This window comes from Acipenser ruthenus, chromosome 53 (assembly GCF_902713425.1).
Source record: "Acipenser ruthenus chromosome 53, fAciRut3.2 maternal haplotype, whole genome shotgun sequence".
Lineage (NCBI taxonomy): Eukaryota > Metazoa > Chordata > Actinopteri > Acipenseriformes > Acipenseridae > Acipenser > Acipenser ruthenus.
Window position 1 is genome coordinate 1654824 of NC_081241.1, and position 18243 is coordinate 1673066.

Genomic DNA, 18243 nt, shown 5'->3' on the forward strand with positions numbered 1-18243 from the left:
GGACACTTTGAGAAAATCATATTTATTAAACATAACAAGTAAAAATAATAATTGTGCAAGGCACACATACAGTATATAAATATATACATATATCTCATAAATATACATATATATATACTCCACTTTATCGCTCCACTTGAAATGCTCTTTGTATGACTTGAAGTGACTGAGACACACTCACCGAGACAGGAACTGAACACAATATTCTAGGTGAGGTCTTCCTAATGCATTGTATAGTTTTAACATTACTTACCTTGATTTAAATTCAACACTTTTCACATTATATCCGAGCATTTTGTTGGCCTTTCTTATACCTTCCCCACATTGTCTAGATGAAGACATTTCTGAGTCATAAACTCCTAGGTCTTTTTCACAGATTCCTTCTTCAATTTCAGTATCTCCCATATGGTATTTATAATGCACATTTTTATTGCCTGTGTCAGTACCTTACACTTTTCTCTATTAAATGCCATTTGCCATGTGTCTGCCCAGTTCTGAATGCTGTCTAGATTATTTTGAATGACCTTTGCTACTGCAACAGTGTTTGCCAATACTCCTGTTTTGTGTACTCTGCAAATTTAACAAGTTTGCTTACTATACCAGAATCTAAATCATTAATGTAGATTAGGAATAGCAGAGGACCTAATACTGATCCCTGTGGTACACCACCTGTTACCTCGCTCCATTTTGAGGTTTCTCCTCTAATCAGTACTTTGTTTTCTACATGTTAACCACTCCCTAATCCATGTGCATGCATTTCCTTGAATCCCTGCTGCGTTCAGATTGAGAATTAATCTTTTATGCGGGACTTTGTCAAAAGCTTTCTGGAAATCTAAATAAACCATGTCGTTTGCTTTGCAATTGTTACGTCTGACAGAAGGTCCTTTTTCACATTAACTTAAGGTGGCTGACAATACAGCAAAGGGTCATGTGAGGAGATGAAAATATGGTTTTCTGAGAAACAGACAAACCACCAAGTGAAACAGACAAATGAAATGTGTACATATGGGGTCTCATGATCAAACATTATATGACCTTTAGATTTAAAAGCTATTGATTGAAATACTTTAAAATAATAAGTTTGGTATACATATAAAAACTGTTTTTATTGATCATATTGTATGACAAGAATTAAGGCTAACACACATGAGGGATTATATTAAAGAAGGGAGGTCAATTTGTGTTTTTATTTTCCAATTAAAGTGTGTTTAATACATGAGTTGCCTTGTGAAGATTAACTAGTCTGCTGTGAAGATTAAGTTGTTAAGGATGTTTTAAAATAACATGCAAGGTTGTAAAGTGAAGTGAAATGCAGCTGTCTAAAAATCATGGGCCATATTGATTAGGCATGCTTATCTCTTGCCAGTCCTATGGTTATTTTTAGTTGCTTGTTCATAAACCATGTATATCTCTGCACTTTTATGTGCAGTTCTAGATTGTTTATTGAAAACCTGGTGTCTGAAGTACAGACAGCTTTCTGCACTTGCTCTTACCTACAGACATACAGCTTTCTCTGGTAATAAAGGCTGTATAAAGCTCCCCCATGTAATTATTTTATCCTTTCCCATTACTAGTAGTGGAACTATTACAAAACCCTAGTACAAGACCCCTATAACTCTTAAGAAAATAAGAACTAAATAAATACCAATGTGAGTAACACAGTTTCTAAATTTTTTTTTTTTTCAACTTGAGTTTAAAACAGGAACCATTTTATGTGGCCTTTAAATAGAAGCACATTGCAATATGAAACGATATGGCCTGAAAATCAATTTGGTAGGAACCATAAATCAACATCGTAAGTTTTAAGTTCACTGGCTTCAGCTTTGTCTCAATATACCAAGCTTGCTGTCGTATACAAAGAACTGCAGTTTCCCGGATCCGAGGGAGTTCTATCCCTTTTGTAAATAATTGTTTTTTCCTATTTGTAAACAAAGTTAGCGCAGAAAAGATTGAGAAAGCTGTGTTGTTTAGAAGCAGGTAGCAACAATCGCTAAGGAAGTAAGGAAGGCACTAAAAAGCCAGGAAACATTTTTAATCAATGAATAAAACACACTTTATTTAATAAACACAAATAGAAAAATTGCCACCTGAATTTTAATGAAAATGCATGATATTACATTTATAATATTCTGATGTGTCTGAAATGATGTTAAAGTGTAGCAGAATAAAAAATAACATTACCTGCTTCTCATTTTTAATGAATATTATCTACTACTATTATTATTCCTGCTTAAACATATATATTCCTATTGTTTATATGAAACGATAAAGTCTGAGAGTCCTTAGCGGGAAACATACCTCAACATTAAAGTTTAAATGTATATTCTTTATGTTCCACATCGATTTCAATTAACTTTCTAATTCACCTTATCATGTGTGTTTTGTTTATTATTAACAACGTAATTACAGTTGAACAAAATCCAGTCTCATTACCTTAAAAAAATAAAATACTGATTCTATGACCAGCATTGGGATGGTGCTTGTGTTGGAATGTGTGTGCTGTTTAAAGGTATCTTAAAGTTCCTCCTTAGTTTAACTGGTTGGACTCGCACCATTTAACAGAAATCCTGTACCTTGTTTATATTGAGGACAAAATTAACTCGTTTTAATTTTGGTCTTTCTTTAAAAAACTGAAAAAAAGTTTTAATAGTTTAATGGTAGTCAGTGTGGTCATGGGATTAATTTAGTTGGAACTGCGCCGTTTCCAGCGCTCCAGTAAAGTGTGTTATCCTACTGTGTATAGTCACCGCAGGGCGATATTAACCATGGTGTCAACACACACATGCAAACCAGCTGTTAGTCTCAAGGAAGGCTTCTATACTTGTGATTACATTAAAAGCAGTGTGAGGGTGACAATATGAAACACAATCCAGTTATTTGTTCAGCATTTTATTATATTAAAGTACACATATTTTCACTTCAAACAGCTTCCCACCATAATAAAGCTATTGGTGGTTGTGTACTTGTCAAAGCCCACCCCCAAATCACAATATAAAGGTATAATTAAACAATGCATTTCGTTTGGAGGACACATTTACACTCCTATCACACATGGAAACATGGCGCAAGAATGTATCGAGAGAAATCCACTACACTATGATACACAGCAGGATTCCACTTGCTTCATATGCGCCTCCTGCATCTTTGCTACATTCTTCTTCCTATGATCTTCGATTTCCTTCTGGTGCCTCGCTTCATTTGCCCTTCTTTTCACCTCTAGCTCGTACAAATCATTGGAGAAGCATCCACTGTTTATTTTCACCATGTTCTCTACTTTCTCCAGAAGTACTTTGGCCTGCTCCTGATCCTTAAGGTCTCTTCCATTGATCGCATGAAACCTGTTCCCACACGACTCTACCAGCTGCTTGAGGTCCTTGCCAGCATTTTTAAGAAACTCCTCAATTGTCTCGTTGTCATCCAGATAATCCCTGTAAGTGAAAAGCACCATCGTGTATTTCGAAGCACCCTCACCAAACATCTCCTGGATTATCTGCACAGTTTGCTTCTCTTCCTCAGTGTATCGACCCACCTTTAAAACCAGGAGGAAAGCATGGGGTCCCGGAGAGGACAGCTGAATGCATTTCACAATCTCGCTTAGAACTTTCTCATTGGGGAGCTCTGTGTCAAACAAGCCTGGAGTGTCGACCACAACAACACGTCTCCCTGCAACTTCTCCTTCTCCCATCGTGCACACCTTTGTTACTGAGGAGTCACTGAACGAAGATTGAAACTCTTTTTTTCCCAGGATGGCGTTTCCTGCTGCACTCTTCCCAACTCCAATCTTTCCAAGCAGCACCAGCCTCAACTCTGAGGGACTGTAGAGGGCACCTGTAAAAAAAAAAAAAGATTATTCCCCTCAATTGCCCTTCCTCTGGGCAGGCTACTAACTGTGAGTTGCTAACTGTGAGTTGCTGAGTGTAGAGCTGGGATGCCAAAAATGAGTTTGTAGAAAAACTGGATGCCGGAAACTGAAATTTTGATGGAGGAAACTCTTATAGCTCTATTCTTAATAGACATAATATAGGATGACACTACAGGCATTGAAAATGAAGTAATGGGAATTTTTAATGGGAAATGATGTAATGGGAATTTTTAAATCCCCAAAAGGAATGCGGCTACAGCAACTGGATACATTTTGTACAATGACGAGAGTAGTAATATTACTATAGCTTATGTCAAAAGTCTGATTTATGATCCTTTTGACCTTATATGTCTGAAAATATGAATATATAATGAGGGGCGTGGATTTATGAATTTATGAATATATAATGAGGGGTGTGTATATATATATACTCCTATGTATTTCACAAGCGCTTATAAACATTAAATATTTATAAATGTAAAAGAGTTTGAAATAAAAATAATTACTGTTGGTAGGATTTGAACCCCCGCAGACAATTGAGCCAAATGGATCTTAAGTCCATCGTCTTAACCACTCGGCCACAACAGGTTTTCTTAAAACATTAATAAATAAATAAAAAACAAATAAGAATTAAGCTTACCGGGGTTCAGAGAATCAAGGTGGTTAGGTGTTTGAGCAAAAGGTTGAAATGATCGAGACTATGAAGGGTTTTTGTTTTTTGTTTTTGTTTTAAAAAGGGGCAAGTCTGGGCATGTTTTCAGACCTCATAAAAGGTGGAAAATATTTATGCAGTTTTATTAGAGTGTTACACAAGATGTCTCATACCGTTGTTAGTTCCTGCTCTGAGAAAGTGGATCGGCAAATGTCTGAACTTATAAAAGCCTTTTAAAAAATGCACATTAGCCCTTCCTCAGAGGCTAAAGAAACCACGGACTGCAAAAAAAGGTTCAAGAGTCCAAGCAAGGGGCCTTTAAGCATCCGTCCCAAGGATCCTCTGTGTACTGTACATACTCCTCTGTGGACTGAACTGAAAACAAACATCAATGAGAGAGAGGGGGCGGATGTTTAGGGTAACTCAGAAAACGCCCCCTAAGGGTGGTGCCTCATGGACCCCCCATTCATGGATCTCTGATAGGCCGTCTCAAAGGACCCCCCATGGGACCAGAGGCGTCATCACCCTCATAGGCTGACACATGATCTCAGGGAGCATACTAAAGGGGGCCCCCCACATGCCCTTTTGATTGAAGGAGTCTGACGCCATGTCTTCTGCAAACTTTAGATACTTCTCTGAAAATGCCGTTCTTGAACCTAGAGATCTTGAGATGGATTGGACCACTGAAGAAATGACCCGGCTTATAAAAGACTTTGAAAATGTTCCCCTCCTCAACCCTGCAGAGTCTGACGACGTTGACGGTCCTTTAGGCATCTCTTTTGAAAAAGTATTAAAGATCTCTAGGGGTCTCCTGGCTTCTCTATTGGAAGTGATCATTGACCGTGATATGGTGAAAAATTGCCGCGGTTGTGAAATTGATCACCCGAGCCAGCTGAGATACAGTTGCCTTTATGAAGCGGACCCCGATTATTTTGATCAACATTTTGAAGAAATACTAGAAAAAAATACACATCCCGTGGCTGAAGCTTCTGGTGGCTAAAGCTCTTGCTTGTTTCAATTTCCATCCATCTTTGACAAAACTTCAGAAACTGGTGGAAGATATTTTAACAGAGCTAAGACCAGAACACAGCATTAGACGTAAACTGAGCCATCTACAAGAAGCCCTGGATGACAAAACCCGAGACATTGTTAACAAAATAACCAAAGCTTTTTACCATCGCAGTTTTACTAACCCCCAAGCTCCTTTAGCATATTACGGGCGTGTGACTTTGAAAATGGGGAACGTCCAGACTCCAGCAAAACTGAGGAAAACCATGGAGGGGCTGCTGTTTGAGTTAATAGCTGAGAAAGTGGCTTGTAAGAGACTCTTTCAAAACCTGATCCCCGTAAATGTAAAAATGTTCAACAATTTAAAAAGTGTAACTGATTTAATCCATAAAGATGTTGATGCTCAAGAATGGCTAGAGTTGGTAAATACACACGTAAAACACTGTAAACCCTTAAATGCATTTTTAAAGAATATATTACCTAAAATGTTTGATGAAATAGAAGACTGCATTGTTTTGTATGCTTATGTTTTGTCTGTTTTTATAACCTGGCTAGGTTTTTAAGAGATGAAGGTATATCAAAAGTATAGGGTATAGGAATGCTGCTAAATTCTTCGGGCCATTGAGCAGAAAACAAGAATATGTACTGGTCCAGTGTACCCCAGTAGATGCTCTGGTTCCATTGTTGGAGACGGGCAACGGCTTTGGCATAGAAGGTTTTGTGGTATTCAAAGAAATGGGAACCTCCGAATAAAACTGAGAAGTCTAAAATGATCGCCATACAATTATCCAACTCGCGCCGGCAGTCGGGATAGAACTCGCATATAATGATAGAACTCGCATATAATGATAGAACTCGCATATAATGATAGAACTCGCATATAATGATAGAACTCGCATATAATGATAGAACTCGCATATAATGTGCCTGAAATGGCTGAGAGCTAGAATGAACTCGGAAATGGTAAGTGTTTTGAATAAACTGCCGATGACCTGAAAGAAGAAAAGCATCTCACAGAGAAGGGAGCACTATGGGGCCCTGCTGGATGCTCAGTGACCATAGAGGTGACTGCAGGGACCTGCTTCACGCCTGCAGTGAGGGAAGGTAACCTGAAAAGTTATAGTTGGAGGAGAAGGGAGCACTATGGGGGCCTGCTGGACACCTATAGTGAGGGGAGGTAACCTGAAAGGTTACAGTTGGAGCCAGAATGCTCAGGAACTGCTGAATGAGCCTTTGATTGTGCTGTGGTCCCGCCTTTGGAGTTTTCCAGATGTAGACGCGCTTTGACTGGGGCCGAGCTGTATAGCAACAATCAGTGCTGACATCATAGCGCCTGCGACGGGAATGATGCTGCACAGTGGAGAGAAATAAAGTAAACAAATTCTCCTTACGTGCTGTAGATTTGAATGGGATGTTGTTGCTATGAAGATAAAGCTGGAGCCGGGAGATCGTCCAGTCTCTGATGTCAGGAGTTGCGGAGGAACGAGTGGCCAGGCGGGAGCCACCGCAGACAGGAGAAGCAGAAATCTGGGCAGAGAAGTTTGGAGTGGTAATACCTCCAACCGAAGTTGTCATGGAGTTGTCCTGGGAAGGGCTGGTTGAACTGGTTGAGTGGATCTCGGATCGGGGGAAACGGCAAACAGATCATCATCCGCCGAAACAATCCAGAATGAAATCGAAACGCAACTGAGAGGGAAGTGAAGAGGGTATTTATAGTGCTAACAATCTTAATTAGTTAATGTGAAATGCTTTCCTTTCCCCAGCTTAGTATATGCACTGACTAGATACAGTATTAAAGAAGGGTGTTTATCCAGTCAACCCGGAAATCTGGCTGAACTACACACAGTGTTTACTACATCATGAACCTACACAGAGGACTGTAAAATTAAATATATATGTTTGTGTAAAAGATACAAAGAAATACATTATCTGAAAATCAAATGAACTGAAGTACAATCTTGTAAATGCATGATTTTATTACAAACTTAACACAAGAGCAAATGGAATTGATGTCAAATTTGTGTTTTGCAAAACTTGTTTTCCTTCTTTGTCCACAATAACAACAAATGATTCCCACACCGCAGACTTGCATTTTTCTGTGAGCTTTTGTTCATGGAATTCATTTTTCTTTCACATCCTTCATAAACAAATCCATTACTCCGACTTTTAAGAATGATTTAAAGAAACCCCTTCGATGCGGGTCACGTGTCTGCTGCTGCGCTCTGCACGCCATGTCATGTGCTACTGGGGGAAGCCAATCCACGCAACAGGAATTATAAACAATGATTTTTAGTACTAAAGACAGCCTCTTTAATGGTAATTGACAGTTTGTGTATTACCGAGTAAACAAAATTGGACCCGACCCGACCCGGGTGTTGGGTGACAAATCTGCACCCGAAAACACGTTCGGTATGGATCGGGTCTCGGGTCCTCGGGTCCGGGTAGACCTGTGAAGACCTCTAGTATGTGTTACTACCATTATTAGTACCCACCCTGGAAACTCTACCAGTAAAAAGAACTTCAGAAATACTGTTGCTGGTATTTGAGCCACGGCACAAGAGTGCCATCTTATGGATTAATAAAACAGTGCGCCCAGTGGCATTTCAAATAAAACTTCTGACTCCTGTGTCTAAGTAAAGAACCCACACCCTCTCACACTTGCAAAAAATATCAGTTTGTCTCAGTGCAGTAAAAATGAGCTTCAGAAATATCAGCCCAACCACTGTGTTTAGTGATTTATAACAGCAGAGCTCCATTTCAAAACAGTTTGTTTCATTTCAAAATAAAAAGACTTTGTGTTTAGTGTTAATTGAGTGATGTATGGATATGTTTAGTCATCAATAAGCAGAAATGTTTTGCATTTTGCAAGTCATCTGTTAAAACTGTATTTATTTACTTTGATAAACTTTTGATCAACTTTACTCCTGTTTCTTTTCCCTGATCTGAATTGCCCAGTTTGAATGTCCCCTCACCACCGTAACCCAGGACTGAACATAAAGCTCCTTTCACACTCTCAAGCGAGTCGCATCTTTTAACTCAGAGTTACTAAGTTACTGAATCCTGGAGGCGAGGAAGGAAGTCTCTGCCTGGAATCGGGAGGCCCCAGACCACTGTTTCAGCTAAACCGGGGTGGCCAACCCTCTTCTCTGGACAGCCACAGTCCAGCAGGTTTTACAGGTAACACTTAAACCATCAACTGTGACAGGGTGGAGGAGTCGTGACGTCAGGCCAGATGCAGGAAGGATACTGACACCAAGCAGTACTGCAGTTCAAAGTAAATGACGCGACGTGCCGTTTTATTCTTAAATAACAAAAATAAATAAAAAGTTCAAACACAAAACACTTGCTCACAGAGCAAAAATAAATAATTAAACAAAACAAAACAAATCTCGAACACAAAAGAACGCCAAGTTCAGGCTGAGCAACTGCCTTCACTGATCCTTACGTTTTGGTTTTTAATTTTCGTTTCTCCCTCTCTCTCCACTCTCGCTCCTAACACCCACCCTGAGGGCAGAGAGCTGCAGGTTTATATACAGATGACCATCTCCCAATTAGTAACAAATTAAATCACCTAATTAACTCGGGAGATGATCACCTTCTGAACGGGGTTTTTTAATATGGATGGGGCTTCCCATCCACGCTGCTAAACAATACAACAACAAAACACACGGCTACGCCGTCAATACATAAATACAAATCAATAACAAAACCTGCGGCGCTTTGCCGTCATATATAAATAAATCATAACGATCATAATACAACAATACAACAAAAGAAATACAAAATAATAAACTGCAGAGGGGCGGAGGGGGAGACCCCGTTCTAAAAATAAACAAACAAAACCCTGTACAGGGCTCCTCGCACTGTTACACATCCCCCCCCTTGTGCAATGCACACTTGGCCCCAGCGGCCACCTCCCCCCTCAGTCTCAAAGTCCCGGAAGAGGGGGAAGCAAGGTGTTTCTGGGGGCGGCCATGATGGAATGGCAGCGGGAGCTCCACTTCTCCCTCGTACCCTGGAACTGGCAGCTCCACATGCGAAGCGGAGCAGCAGGCAGCCCCAGGCGATGCGGAGCAGCAGGCAGCCCCAGGCGATGCGGAGCAGCAGGCAGCCCCAGGCGATGCGGAGCAGCAGGCAGCCCCAGGCGATGCGGAGCAGCAGGCAGCCCCAGGCGATGCGGAGCAGCAGGCAGCCCCAGGCGATGCGGAGCAGCAGGCAGCCCCAGGCGATGCGGAGCAGCAGGCAGCCCCAGCGATGCAGAGCAGCAGGCAGCCCCAGGCGATGCGGAGCAGCAGGCAGCCCCAGGCGATGCGGAGCAGCAGGCAGCCCCAGGCGATGCGGAGCAGCAGGCAGCCCCAGGCGATGCGGAGCAGCAGGCAGCCCCAGGCGATGCTGAGCAGCAGGCAGCCCCAGGCGATGCAGAGCAGCAGGCAACCCCAGGCGATGCAGAGCAGCAGGCAACCCCAGGCGATGCGGAGCAGCAGGCAGCCCCAGGCGATGCAGAGCAGCCCCAGGCGATGCAGAGCAGCAGGCAGCCCCAGGCGATGCAGAGCAGCAGGCAGCCCCAGGCGATGCAGAGCAGCAGGCAGCCCCAGACGATGCAGAGCAGCAGGCAGCCCCAGGCGATGCAGAGCAGCAGGCAGCCCCAGGCGATGCGGAGCAGCAGGCAGCCCCAGGCGATGCAGAGCAGCAGGCAGCCCCAGGCGATGCAGAGCAGCAGGCAGCCCCAGCGATGCAGAGCAGCAGGCAGCCCCAGGCGATGCAGAGCAGCAGGCAGCCCCAGGCGATGCAGAGCAGCAGGCAGCCCCAGGCGATGCGGAGCAGCAGGCAGCCCCAGGCGATGCGGAGCAGCAGGCAGCCCCAGGCGATGCAGAGCAGCAGGCAGCCCCAGGCGATGCAGAGCAGCAGGCAACCCCAGGCGATGCGGAGCAGCAGGCAACCCCAGGCGATGCGGAGCAGCAGGCAGCCCCAGGCGATGCAGAGCTGCACCAGGCAATGCAGAGCAGCAGGCAGCCCCAGGCGATGCAGAGCAGCAGGCAGCCCCAGGCGATGCAGAGCAGCAGGCAGCCCCAGGCGATGCAGAGCAGCAGGCAGCCCCAGGCGATGCAGAGCAGCAGGCAGCCCCAGGCGATGCAGAGCAGCAGGCAGCCCCAGGCGATGCAGAGCAGCAGGCAGCCCCAGGCGATGCAGAGCAGCAGGCAGCCCCAGGCGATGCAAACGTGGCATCCCTGAGCGGTGCAAGGCAGGTATCCCCGGGCGATGGCGAACTGGCATCCCCGGGCGATGGCGAACTGGCATCCCCGGGCGATGCATGACAGTGCAGCGGCGGACCCTCGGGAGGCGACTGCAGGAGGGGAGCCAGGACCAGCAGTGGGGCTAGGTTTGGCCCTCTTCTCAGCCGCGGTGACCTGGCCTTTTTCCCCCTTGCCCTTTTTAGCAGCCTGTGCAAGGGCAGCTGCGGACCGCCAGCCTCCTGTTCCGGTCCGTCCTGTCGTGAAGGGAGAGGCAGCTCCTGCTCCTCTCCCTCAGGTGGTGGTTTAGGCAGAGGCAGCAGCTGCTGCTGCTCTGCTCCTGGCGAAGGCGGCAGGGGCTCCTCCCCTTCTGGCGGCAGGGGCTCCTCCCCTTCTGGCAGCAGGGGCTCCTCCCCTTCTGGCAGCAGGGGCTCCTCCCCTTCTGGCAGCAGGGGCTCCTCCCCTTCTGGCGGCAAAGGCGGCAGGGGCTCCTCCCCTTCTGGCGGCAAAGGCGGCAGGGGCTCCTCCCCTTCTGGCGGCAGCAGGGGAACCGGCAGGCATGCTCCCTCTGCTGGTGGCGGTGATGGAGGCAGAACCTGCAGGAACTCTCCCTCTGGAGGTGCGAGCGACACACAGTCCTTCCACAGAGGTGGCGGTGGAACCAGCAGGTATTCTCCCCCTGCTGGTGGGTACCTGGGCTGTGGACGCACCGACTCCTCCCTCTCGGGCTGCGGACGCACCTGCTCCCCCCTCTCGGGCGCAGGACGCTCGGGCTCCCCCCTCTCGGGCGCAGGACGCTCGGGCTCCCCCCTCTCGGGCGCAGGACGCTCGGGCTCCCCCCTCTCGGGCGCAGGACGCTCGGGCTCCCCCCTCTCGGGCGCAGGACGCTCGGGCTCCTCCCTCTCGGGCGCAGGACGCTCGGGCTCCTCCCTCTCGGGCGCAGGACGCTCGGGCTCCTCCCTCTCGGGCGCAGGATGCTCGGGCTCCTCCCTCTCAGGCGCAGGACGCTCGGGCTCCTCCCTCTCAGGCACAGGACGCTCGGGCTCCTCCCTCTCAGGCGCAGGACGTTCGGGCTCCTCCCTCTCAGGCGCAGGACGTGGCCGGGTCTGGTCCACTGCCCAGAACCACTCTGCAGCGTCCCCCACCAGACCCTGGTTCCACGCTTCTTCATACTGGGGGTCCCCGTAAGGGCAGTCCTCCTGGACGTGCCCAAACTTGCCACAGCCACCGCACATGGGAGTCCCTTCCATCCTCCACTGCTCCTGTTCGGCTGCCCAGTCCGAGCGGCCAAATTGAGTTGGCACCCGGGAACACCACCTCTTGTTCAGCTGCTGCTGCTGCTGTTGTTGCAGCTCTCTGCGGCTCTTCCTCCCATCCTTCTTCCTCCTCACTCCACACGTAATAAAAAAAAAACGAAAAAAACAAAAAACTGCAGTACCCTCTTCTGACCTGAGTCCAGGAGGCGATGGTGATGGCGATGGTGATCCCACGCTGGACACAACGTGTGACAGGGTGGATGTCACCCTGGACCCCTGCCTCTCTTATTCCCAGCACATCTCCACTCTGGCACGCACTTGCCGATTCTTCCTGAGCATCATCCGAAGAATCCGACCCTTCCTCACCAACTACGCTACCCAGCTCCTGGTCCAGGCCCTGGTACTCTCCCGCCTAGACTACTGCAACTCCCTCCTGGCTGGCCTCCCTGCGTCCACCACCCGTCCACTCCAGCTCATCCAGAACTCTGCTGCCCGCCTGGTGTTCTCTCTGCCTCGCTTCGCCCACGCTACTCCACTACTCCGCTCGCTCCACTGGCTCCCGAACACCGCTCGCATCCAGTTCAAGACTCTTATACTAGCCTACAGATGCCTTGACCAGACTGCACCCAGCTACCTCCAGACCCTCATCTCCCCCTACACCCCCACTCGACCTCTCCGCTCCGCATGCACTAGAAGACTAGCTCTACCTCCGCTACGCTCCCCTGCCTCCAGAGCCCGCTCCTTCTCCACCCTTGCTCCGCAGTGGTGGAATGACCTTCCTACAGATGTCAGGACTGCCCAGTCCAACCACATTCCAGCGCCTCCTTAAGACTCACCTCTTCAAACAGCACCTGTAGAACTCCTCTGTTTGTATCCTGGGACACTATCACCCTTCATGTAAATGTGCTTTATTTTGCTCTTATCTGCCCCTTATTTTACTGCATTTAATCCTGTACTTCAGAATACTGTAATCTGCCAAGTGTTTAACCTGTAGTATTTTGTATTTAATCATATCCTGATGTAACTATCACTATTATCTGCTGTATTATTGAATTGTGGTTTGTCACACTTGTACTTTGCTTGAACAAAAGTTATTGTATTACTTGTATTGTAACACTTGAAATGTATTTGCTTACGATTGTAAGTCGCCCTGGATAAGGGCGTCTGCTAAGAAATAAATAATAATAATAATAATAATAATAATAATAATAATAATAATAATAATACTGACACCAAGCAGTACTGCAGTTCAAAACACTTGCTCACAGAGCGAAAATAAATAATTAAACTAAACAAATCTCGAACACAAAAGAACACCAAGGTCAGCCTTCACTGATCCTTACATTTTGGTTTTTAAATTTTGTTTCTCCGTCACTCTCTCCGCTCTCGCTCCTAACACATCCACACTGAGGGTAGAGAACTGTTTACCTTCTGCACTGGGTTTTTAATATGGATGGGGCTTCCCATCCACGCTGCTTAACAATACAACAAAAAGTTCGTGGGTAAGAGTGTTTTTATCTCCAGTAACCTTTTTACAGTGGCAAAAAACTGTAGAACAGTACAATGTCAATACAAAGGAAGCAAAATATACCTTAAACATTGCTCTAAGAAACCTCATTGCACAATCGAATGCATAGTGTATACACTGGTATAAATATTTTGGCAGTGAAACAGCAAGTAATACGGCAAAGACCACTCAAAATGACCCTGTTAACCCTGGATATTGCTGGCAAGAACGGTACACAAAACAGTTTGAAACACAATCAAAGTATTAACAAAAAGAGAACCAGTCCATGTAAATGAATGCAGTTGCAAAGTTCCTTATTGCAGAAAAAAAACGACAAACAAAGTCAATCCAAAAAACAAAGTCCATCGTGCTTCAAGACAAATCAAACTTGCAAAATACATATTCCAAAGAAAAATAAAGTATCAAAACAAACGCTCATTGTAATCCAGCATTGTCCAGCACAAAAAAGGAAAAGTCTAACAGACCGTCTCACCCCTTCCTGCCGTGTGTCTGAGGACCCGCTACGCGTTATTCCTGGGTTGCAAATCGATCTCCGTTTTCTTCAGTTTCAAATCATCCATATATATAAAAAACGAACAGCATTCCAGAGCTGTACTCGTGACAGTTAGCTCAGTACTACTTCAGAAAAAATGTTACATCGTTTCTAGATAAGCTTAAATAATTTAAAAAGCAAAAAAGAAACCGCAACAACTCTAACAGTTTCCCGCTTCCCGCTTCCTGCTTCCTGCTTCCAGCAAACACAGATCAGATCTCCTTTCAGGCCACACCACCATTTCCCACAATACTCTCTTTTTATCAATGAAACCCAGCTGGCTTTAATTAAAACAATTACCGTAACTGGCATAATAGAAGAGCCTTCACATAGAAAAAATAAATACAATGAACCCTGATAAATCACCCTCAAGCCTGGACAACTAAGCCAAACGGGAGATAAGATAATAAATAAGGCAGAGAAGAAAAATGTATTTTAACCTGGCCAGGTTAAATCCATTCTAATTAAAGAACAGATCATGATGTATTTTTAACATCATTTATGTGGCGGTTGCCACAAACCTGCTAAATATGCCCTCACTCTGCGCTCCCCTGCTAAACATGCCCTCGCTCTGCGCTCCCCTGCTAAACATGCCCTCGCTCTGCGCTCCCCTGATAAACATGCCCTCGCTCTGCGCTCCCCTGATAAACATGCCCTCGCACTGCGCTCCCCTGCTAAACATGCCCTCGCTCTGCGCTCCCCTGCTAAACATGCCCTCGCTCTGCACTCCCACGCTAAGCATGCCCTCGCTCTGCACTCCCCTGCTAAACATGCCCTCGCTCTGCACTCCCACGCTAAGCATGCCCTCGCTCTGCGCTCCCACGCTAAACATGCCCTCGCTCTGTACTCTCCTGCTAAACATGCCCTCGCTCTGCACTCCCACGCTAAGCATGCCCTCGCTCTGCGCTCCCCTGCTAAACATGCCCTCGCTCTGCACTCCCACGCTAAGCATGCCCTCGCTCTGCACTCCCCCGCTAAACATGCCCTCGCTCTGTACTCTCCTGCTAAACATGCCCTCGCTCTGCACTCCCACGCTAAACATGCCCTCGCTCTGCGCTCCCCTGCTAAACATGCCCTCGCTCTGCACTCCCACGCTAAGCATGCCCTCGCTCTGCGCTCCCACGCTAAACATGCCCTCGCTCTGTACTCTCCTGCTAAACATGCCCTCGCTCTGCACTCCCACGCTAAGCATGCCCTCGCTCTGCGCTCCCCTGCTAAACATGCCCTCGCTCTGCACTCCCACGCTAAGCATGCCCTCGCTCTGCACTCCCCCGCTAAACATGCCCTCGCTCTGTACTCTCCTGCTAAACATGCCCTCGCTCTGCACTCCCACGCTAAGCATGCCCTCGCTCTGCGCTCCCCTGCTAAACATGCCCTCGCTCTGCGCTCCCCTGATAAACATGCCCTCGCTCTGCACTCCCCTGCTAAACATGCCCCCGCTCTGCACTCCCCTGCTAAACATGCCCTCGCTCTGCACTCCCCTGCTAAACATGTCCTCGCTCTGCACTCCCCTGCTAAACATGCCCTCGCTCTGCACTCCCCTGCTAAACATGCCCTCGCTCTGCGCTCCCCTGCTAAACATGCCCTCGCTCTGCGCTCCCCTGCTAAACATGCCCTCGCTCTGCGCTCCCCTGCTAAACATGCCCTCGCTCTGCACTCCCCTGCTAAACATGCCCTCGATCTGCACTCCCTCGCTAAGCATGCCCTCGCTCTGCGCTCCCCTGCTAAACATGCCCTCGCTCTGCGCTCCCCTGCTAAACATGCCCTCGCTCTGCGCTCCCTCGCTAAACATGCCCTCGCTCTGCGCTCCCCTGCTAAACATGCCCTCGCTCTGCGCTCCCCTGCTAAACATGCCCTCGCTCTGCGCTCCCCTGCTAAACATGCCCTCGCTCTGCACTCCCCTGCTAAACATGCCCTCGCTCTGCACTCCCCTGCTAAACATGCCCTCGCTCTGCACTCCCCTGCTAAACATGTCCTCGCTCTGCACTCCCCTGCTAAACATGCCCTCGCTCTGCGCTCCCCTGCTAAACATGCCCTCGCTCTGCGCTCCCCTGCTAAACATGCCCTCGCTCTGCACTCCCCTGCTAAACATGCCCTCGCTCTGCACTCCCCTGCTAAACATGCCCTCGCTCTGCGCTCCCCTGCTAAACATGCCCTCGCTCTGCGCTCCCCTGCTAAACATGCCCTCGCTCTGCGCTCCCCTGCTAAACATGCCCTCGCTCTGCGCTCCCCTGCTAAACATGCCCTCGCTCTGCACTGACCTGCTAAACATGCCCTCGCTCTGCACGCCCCTGCTAAACATGCCCTCGCTCTGCACTCCCCTGCTAAACATGCCCTCGCTCTGCGCTCCCCTGCTAAACATGCCCTCGCTCTGCGCTCCCCTGCTAAACATGCCCTCGCTCTGCACTCCCCTGCTAAACATGCCCTCGCTCTGCGCTCCCCTGCTAAACATGCCCTCGCTCTGCACTCCCCTGCTAAACATGCCCTCGCTCTGCGCTCCCCTGCTAAACATGCCCTCGCTCTGCACTCCCCTGCTAAACATGCCCTCGCTCTGCGCTCCCCTGCTAAACATGCCCTCGCTCTGCACTCCCCTGCTAAACATGCCCTCGCTCTGCGCTCCCCTGCTAAACATGCCCTCGCTCTGCACTCCCCTGCTAAACATGCCCTCGCTCTGCGCTCCCCTGCTAAACATGCCCTCGCTCTGCACTCCCCTGCTAAACATGCCCTCGCTCTGCACTCCCCTGCTAAACATGCCCTCGCTCTGCACTCCCCTGCTAAACATGCCCTCGCTCTCCACTCCCCTGCTAAACATGCCCTCGCTCTGCACTGACCTGCTAAACATGCCCTCGCTCTGCACGCCCCTGCTAAACATGCCCTCGCTCTGCACTCCCCTGCTAAACATGCCCTCGCTCTGCACTCCCCTGCTAAACATGCCCTCGCTCTGCGCTCCCCTGCTAAACATGCCCTCGCTCTGCACTCCCCTGCTAAACATGCCCTCGCTCTCCACTCCCCTGCTAAACATGCCCTCGCTCTGCACTGACCTGCTAAACATGCCCTCGCTCTGCACTGACCTGCTAAACATGCCCTCGCTCTGCGCTCCCCTGCTAAACATGCCCTCGCTCTGCGCTCCCCTGCTAAACATGCCCTCGCTCTGCGCTCCCCTGCTAAACATGCCCTCGCTCTGCGCTCCCCTGCTAAACATGCCCTCGCTCTGCGCTCCCCTGCTAAACATGCCCTCGCTCTGCGCTCCCCTGCTAAACATGCCCTCGCTCTGCGCTCCCCTGCTAAACATGCCCTCGCTCTGCGCTCCCCTGCTAAACATGCCCTCGCTCTGCGCTCCCCTGCTAAACATGCCCTCGCTCTGCGCTCCCCTGCTAAACATGCCCTCGCTCTGCGCTCCCCTGCTAAACATGCCCTCGCTCTGCGCTCCCCTGCTAAACATGCCCTCGCTCTGCGCTCCCCTGCTAAACATGCCCTCGCTCTGCGCTCCCCTGCTAAACATGCCCTCGCTCTGCGCTCCCCTGCTAAACATGCCCTCGCTCTGCGCTCCCCTGCTAAACATGCCCTCGCTCTGCGCTCCCCTGCTAAACATGCCCTCGCTCTGCGCTCCCCTGCTAAACATGCCCTCGCTCTGCGCTCCCCTGCTAAACATGCCCTCGCTCTGCGCTCCCCTGCTAAACATGCCCTCGCTCTGCGCTCCCCTGCTAAACATGCCCTCGCTCTGCGCTCCCCTGCTAAACATGCCCTCGCTCTGCGCTCCCCTGCTAAACATGCCCTCGCTCTGCGCTCCCCTGCTAAACATGCCCTCGCTCTGCGCTCCCCTGCTAAACATGCCCTCGCTCTGCGCTCCCCTGCTAAACATGCCCTCGCTCTGCGCTCCCCTGCTAAACATGCCCTCGCTCTGCGCTCCCCTGCTAAACATGCCCTCGCTCTGCGCTCCCCTGCTAAACATGCCCTCGCTCTGCGCTCCCCTGCTAAACATGCCCTCGCTCTGCGCTCCCCTGCTAAACATGCCCTCGCTCTGCGCTCCCCTGCTAAACATGCCCTCGCTCTGCGCTCCCCTGCTAAACATGCCCTCGCTCTGCGCTCCCCTGCTAAACATGCCCTCGCTCTGCACTCCCCTGCTAAACATGCCCTCGCTCTGCACTCCCCTGCTAAACATGCCCTCGCTCTG

General features: G+C 48.7%; 1 protein-coding gene across 1 annotated transcript in view; it reads right to left on the reverse strand.

The window, feature by feature from the left end:
* Nucleotides 1-2873: 2873 nt before the first annotated feature.
* LOC131723118 (GTPase IMAP family member 9-like) overlaps nucleotides 2874-18243 on the reverse strand; it is a 30738-nt gene continuing 15368 nt past the window's right edge. Inside the window, exon 4 of the mRNA XM_059016552.1 lies at nucleotides 2874-3828. Within this exon, the coding sequence (XP_058872535.1) occupies nucleotides 3095-3828 (734 nt within the window). The 3' untranslated portion in view covers nucleotides 2874-3094. The remainder of the gene's footprint in view (nucleotides 3829-18243) is intronic.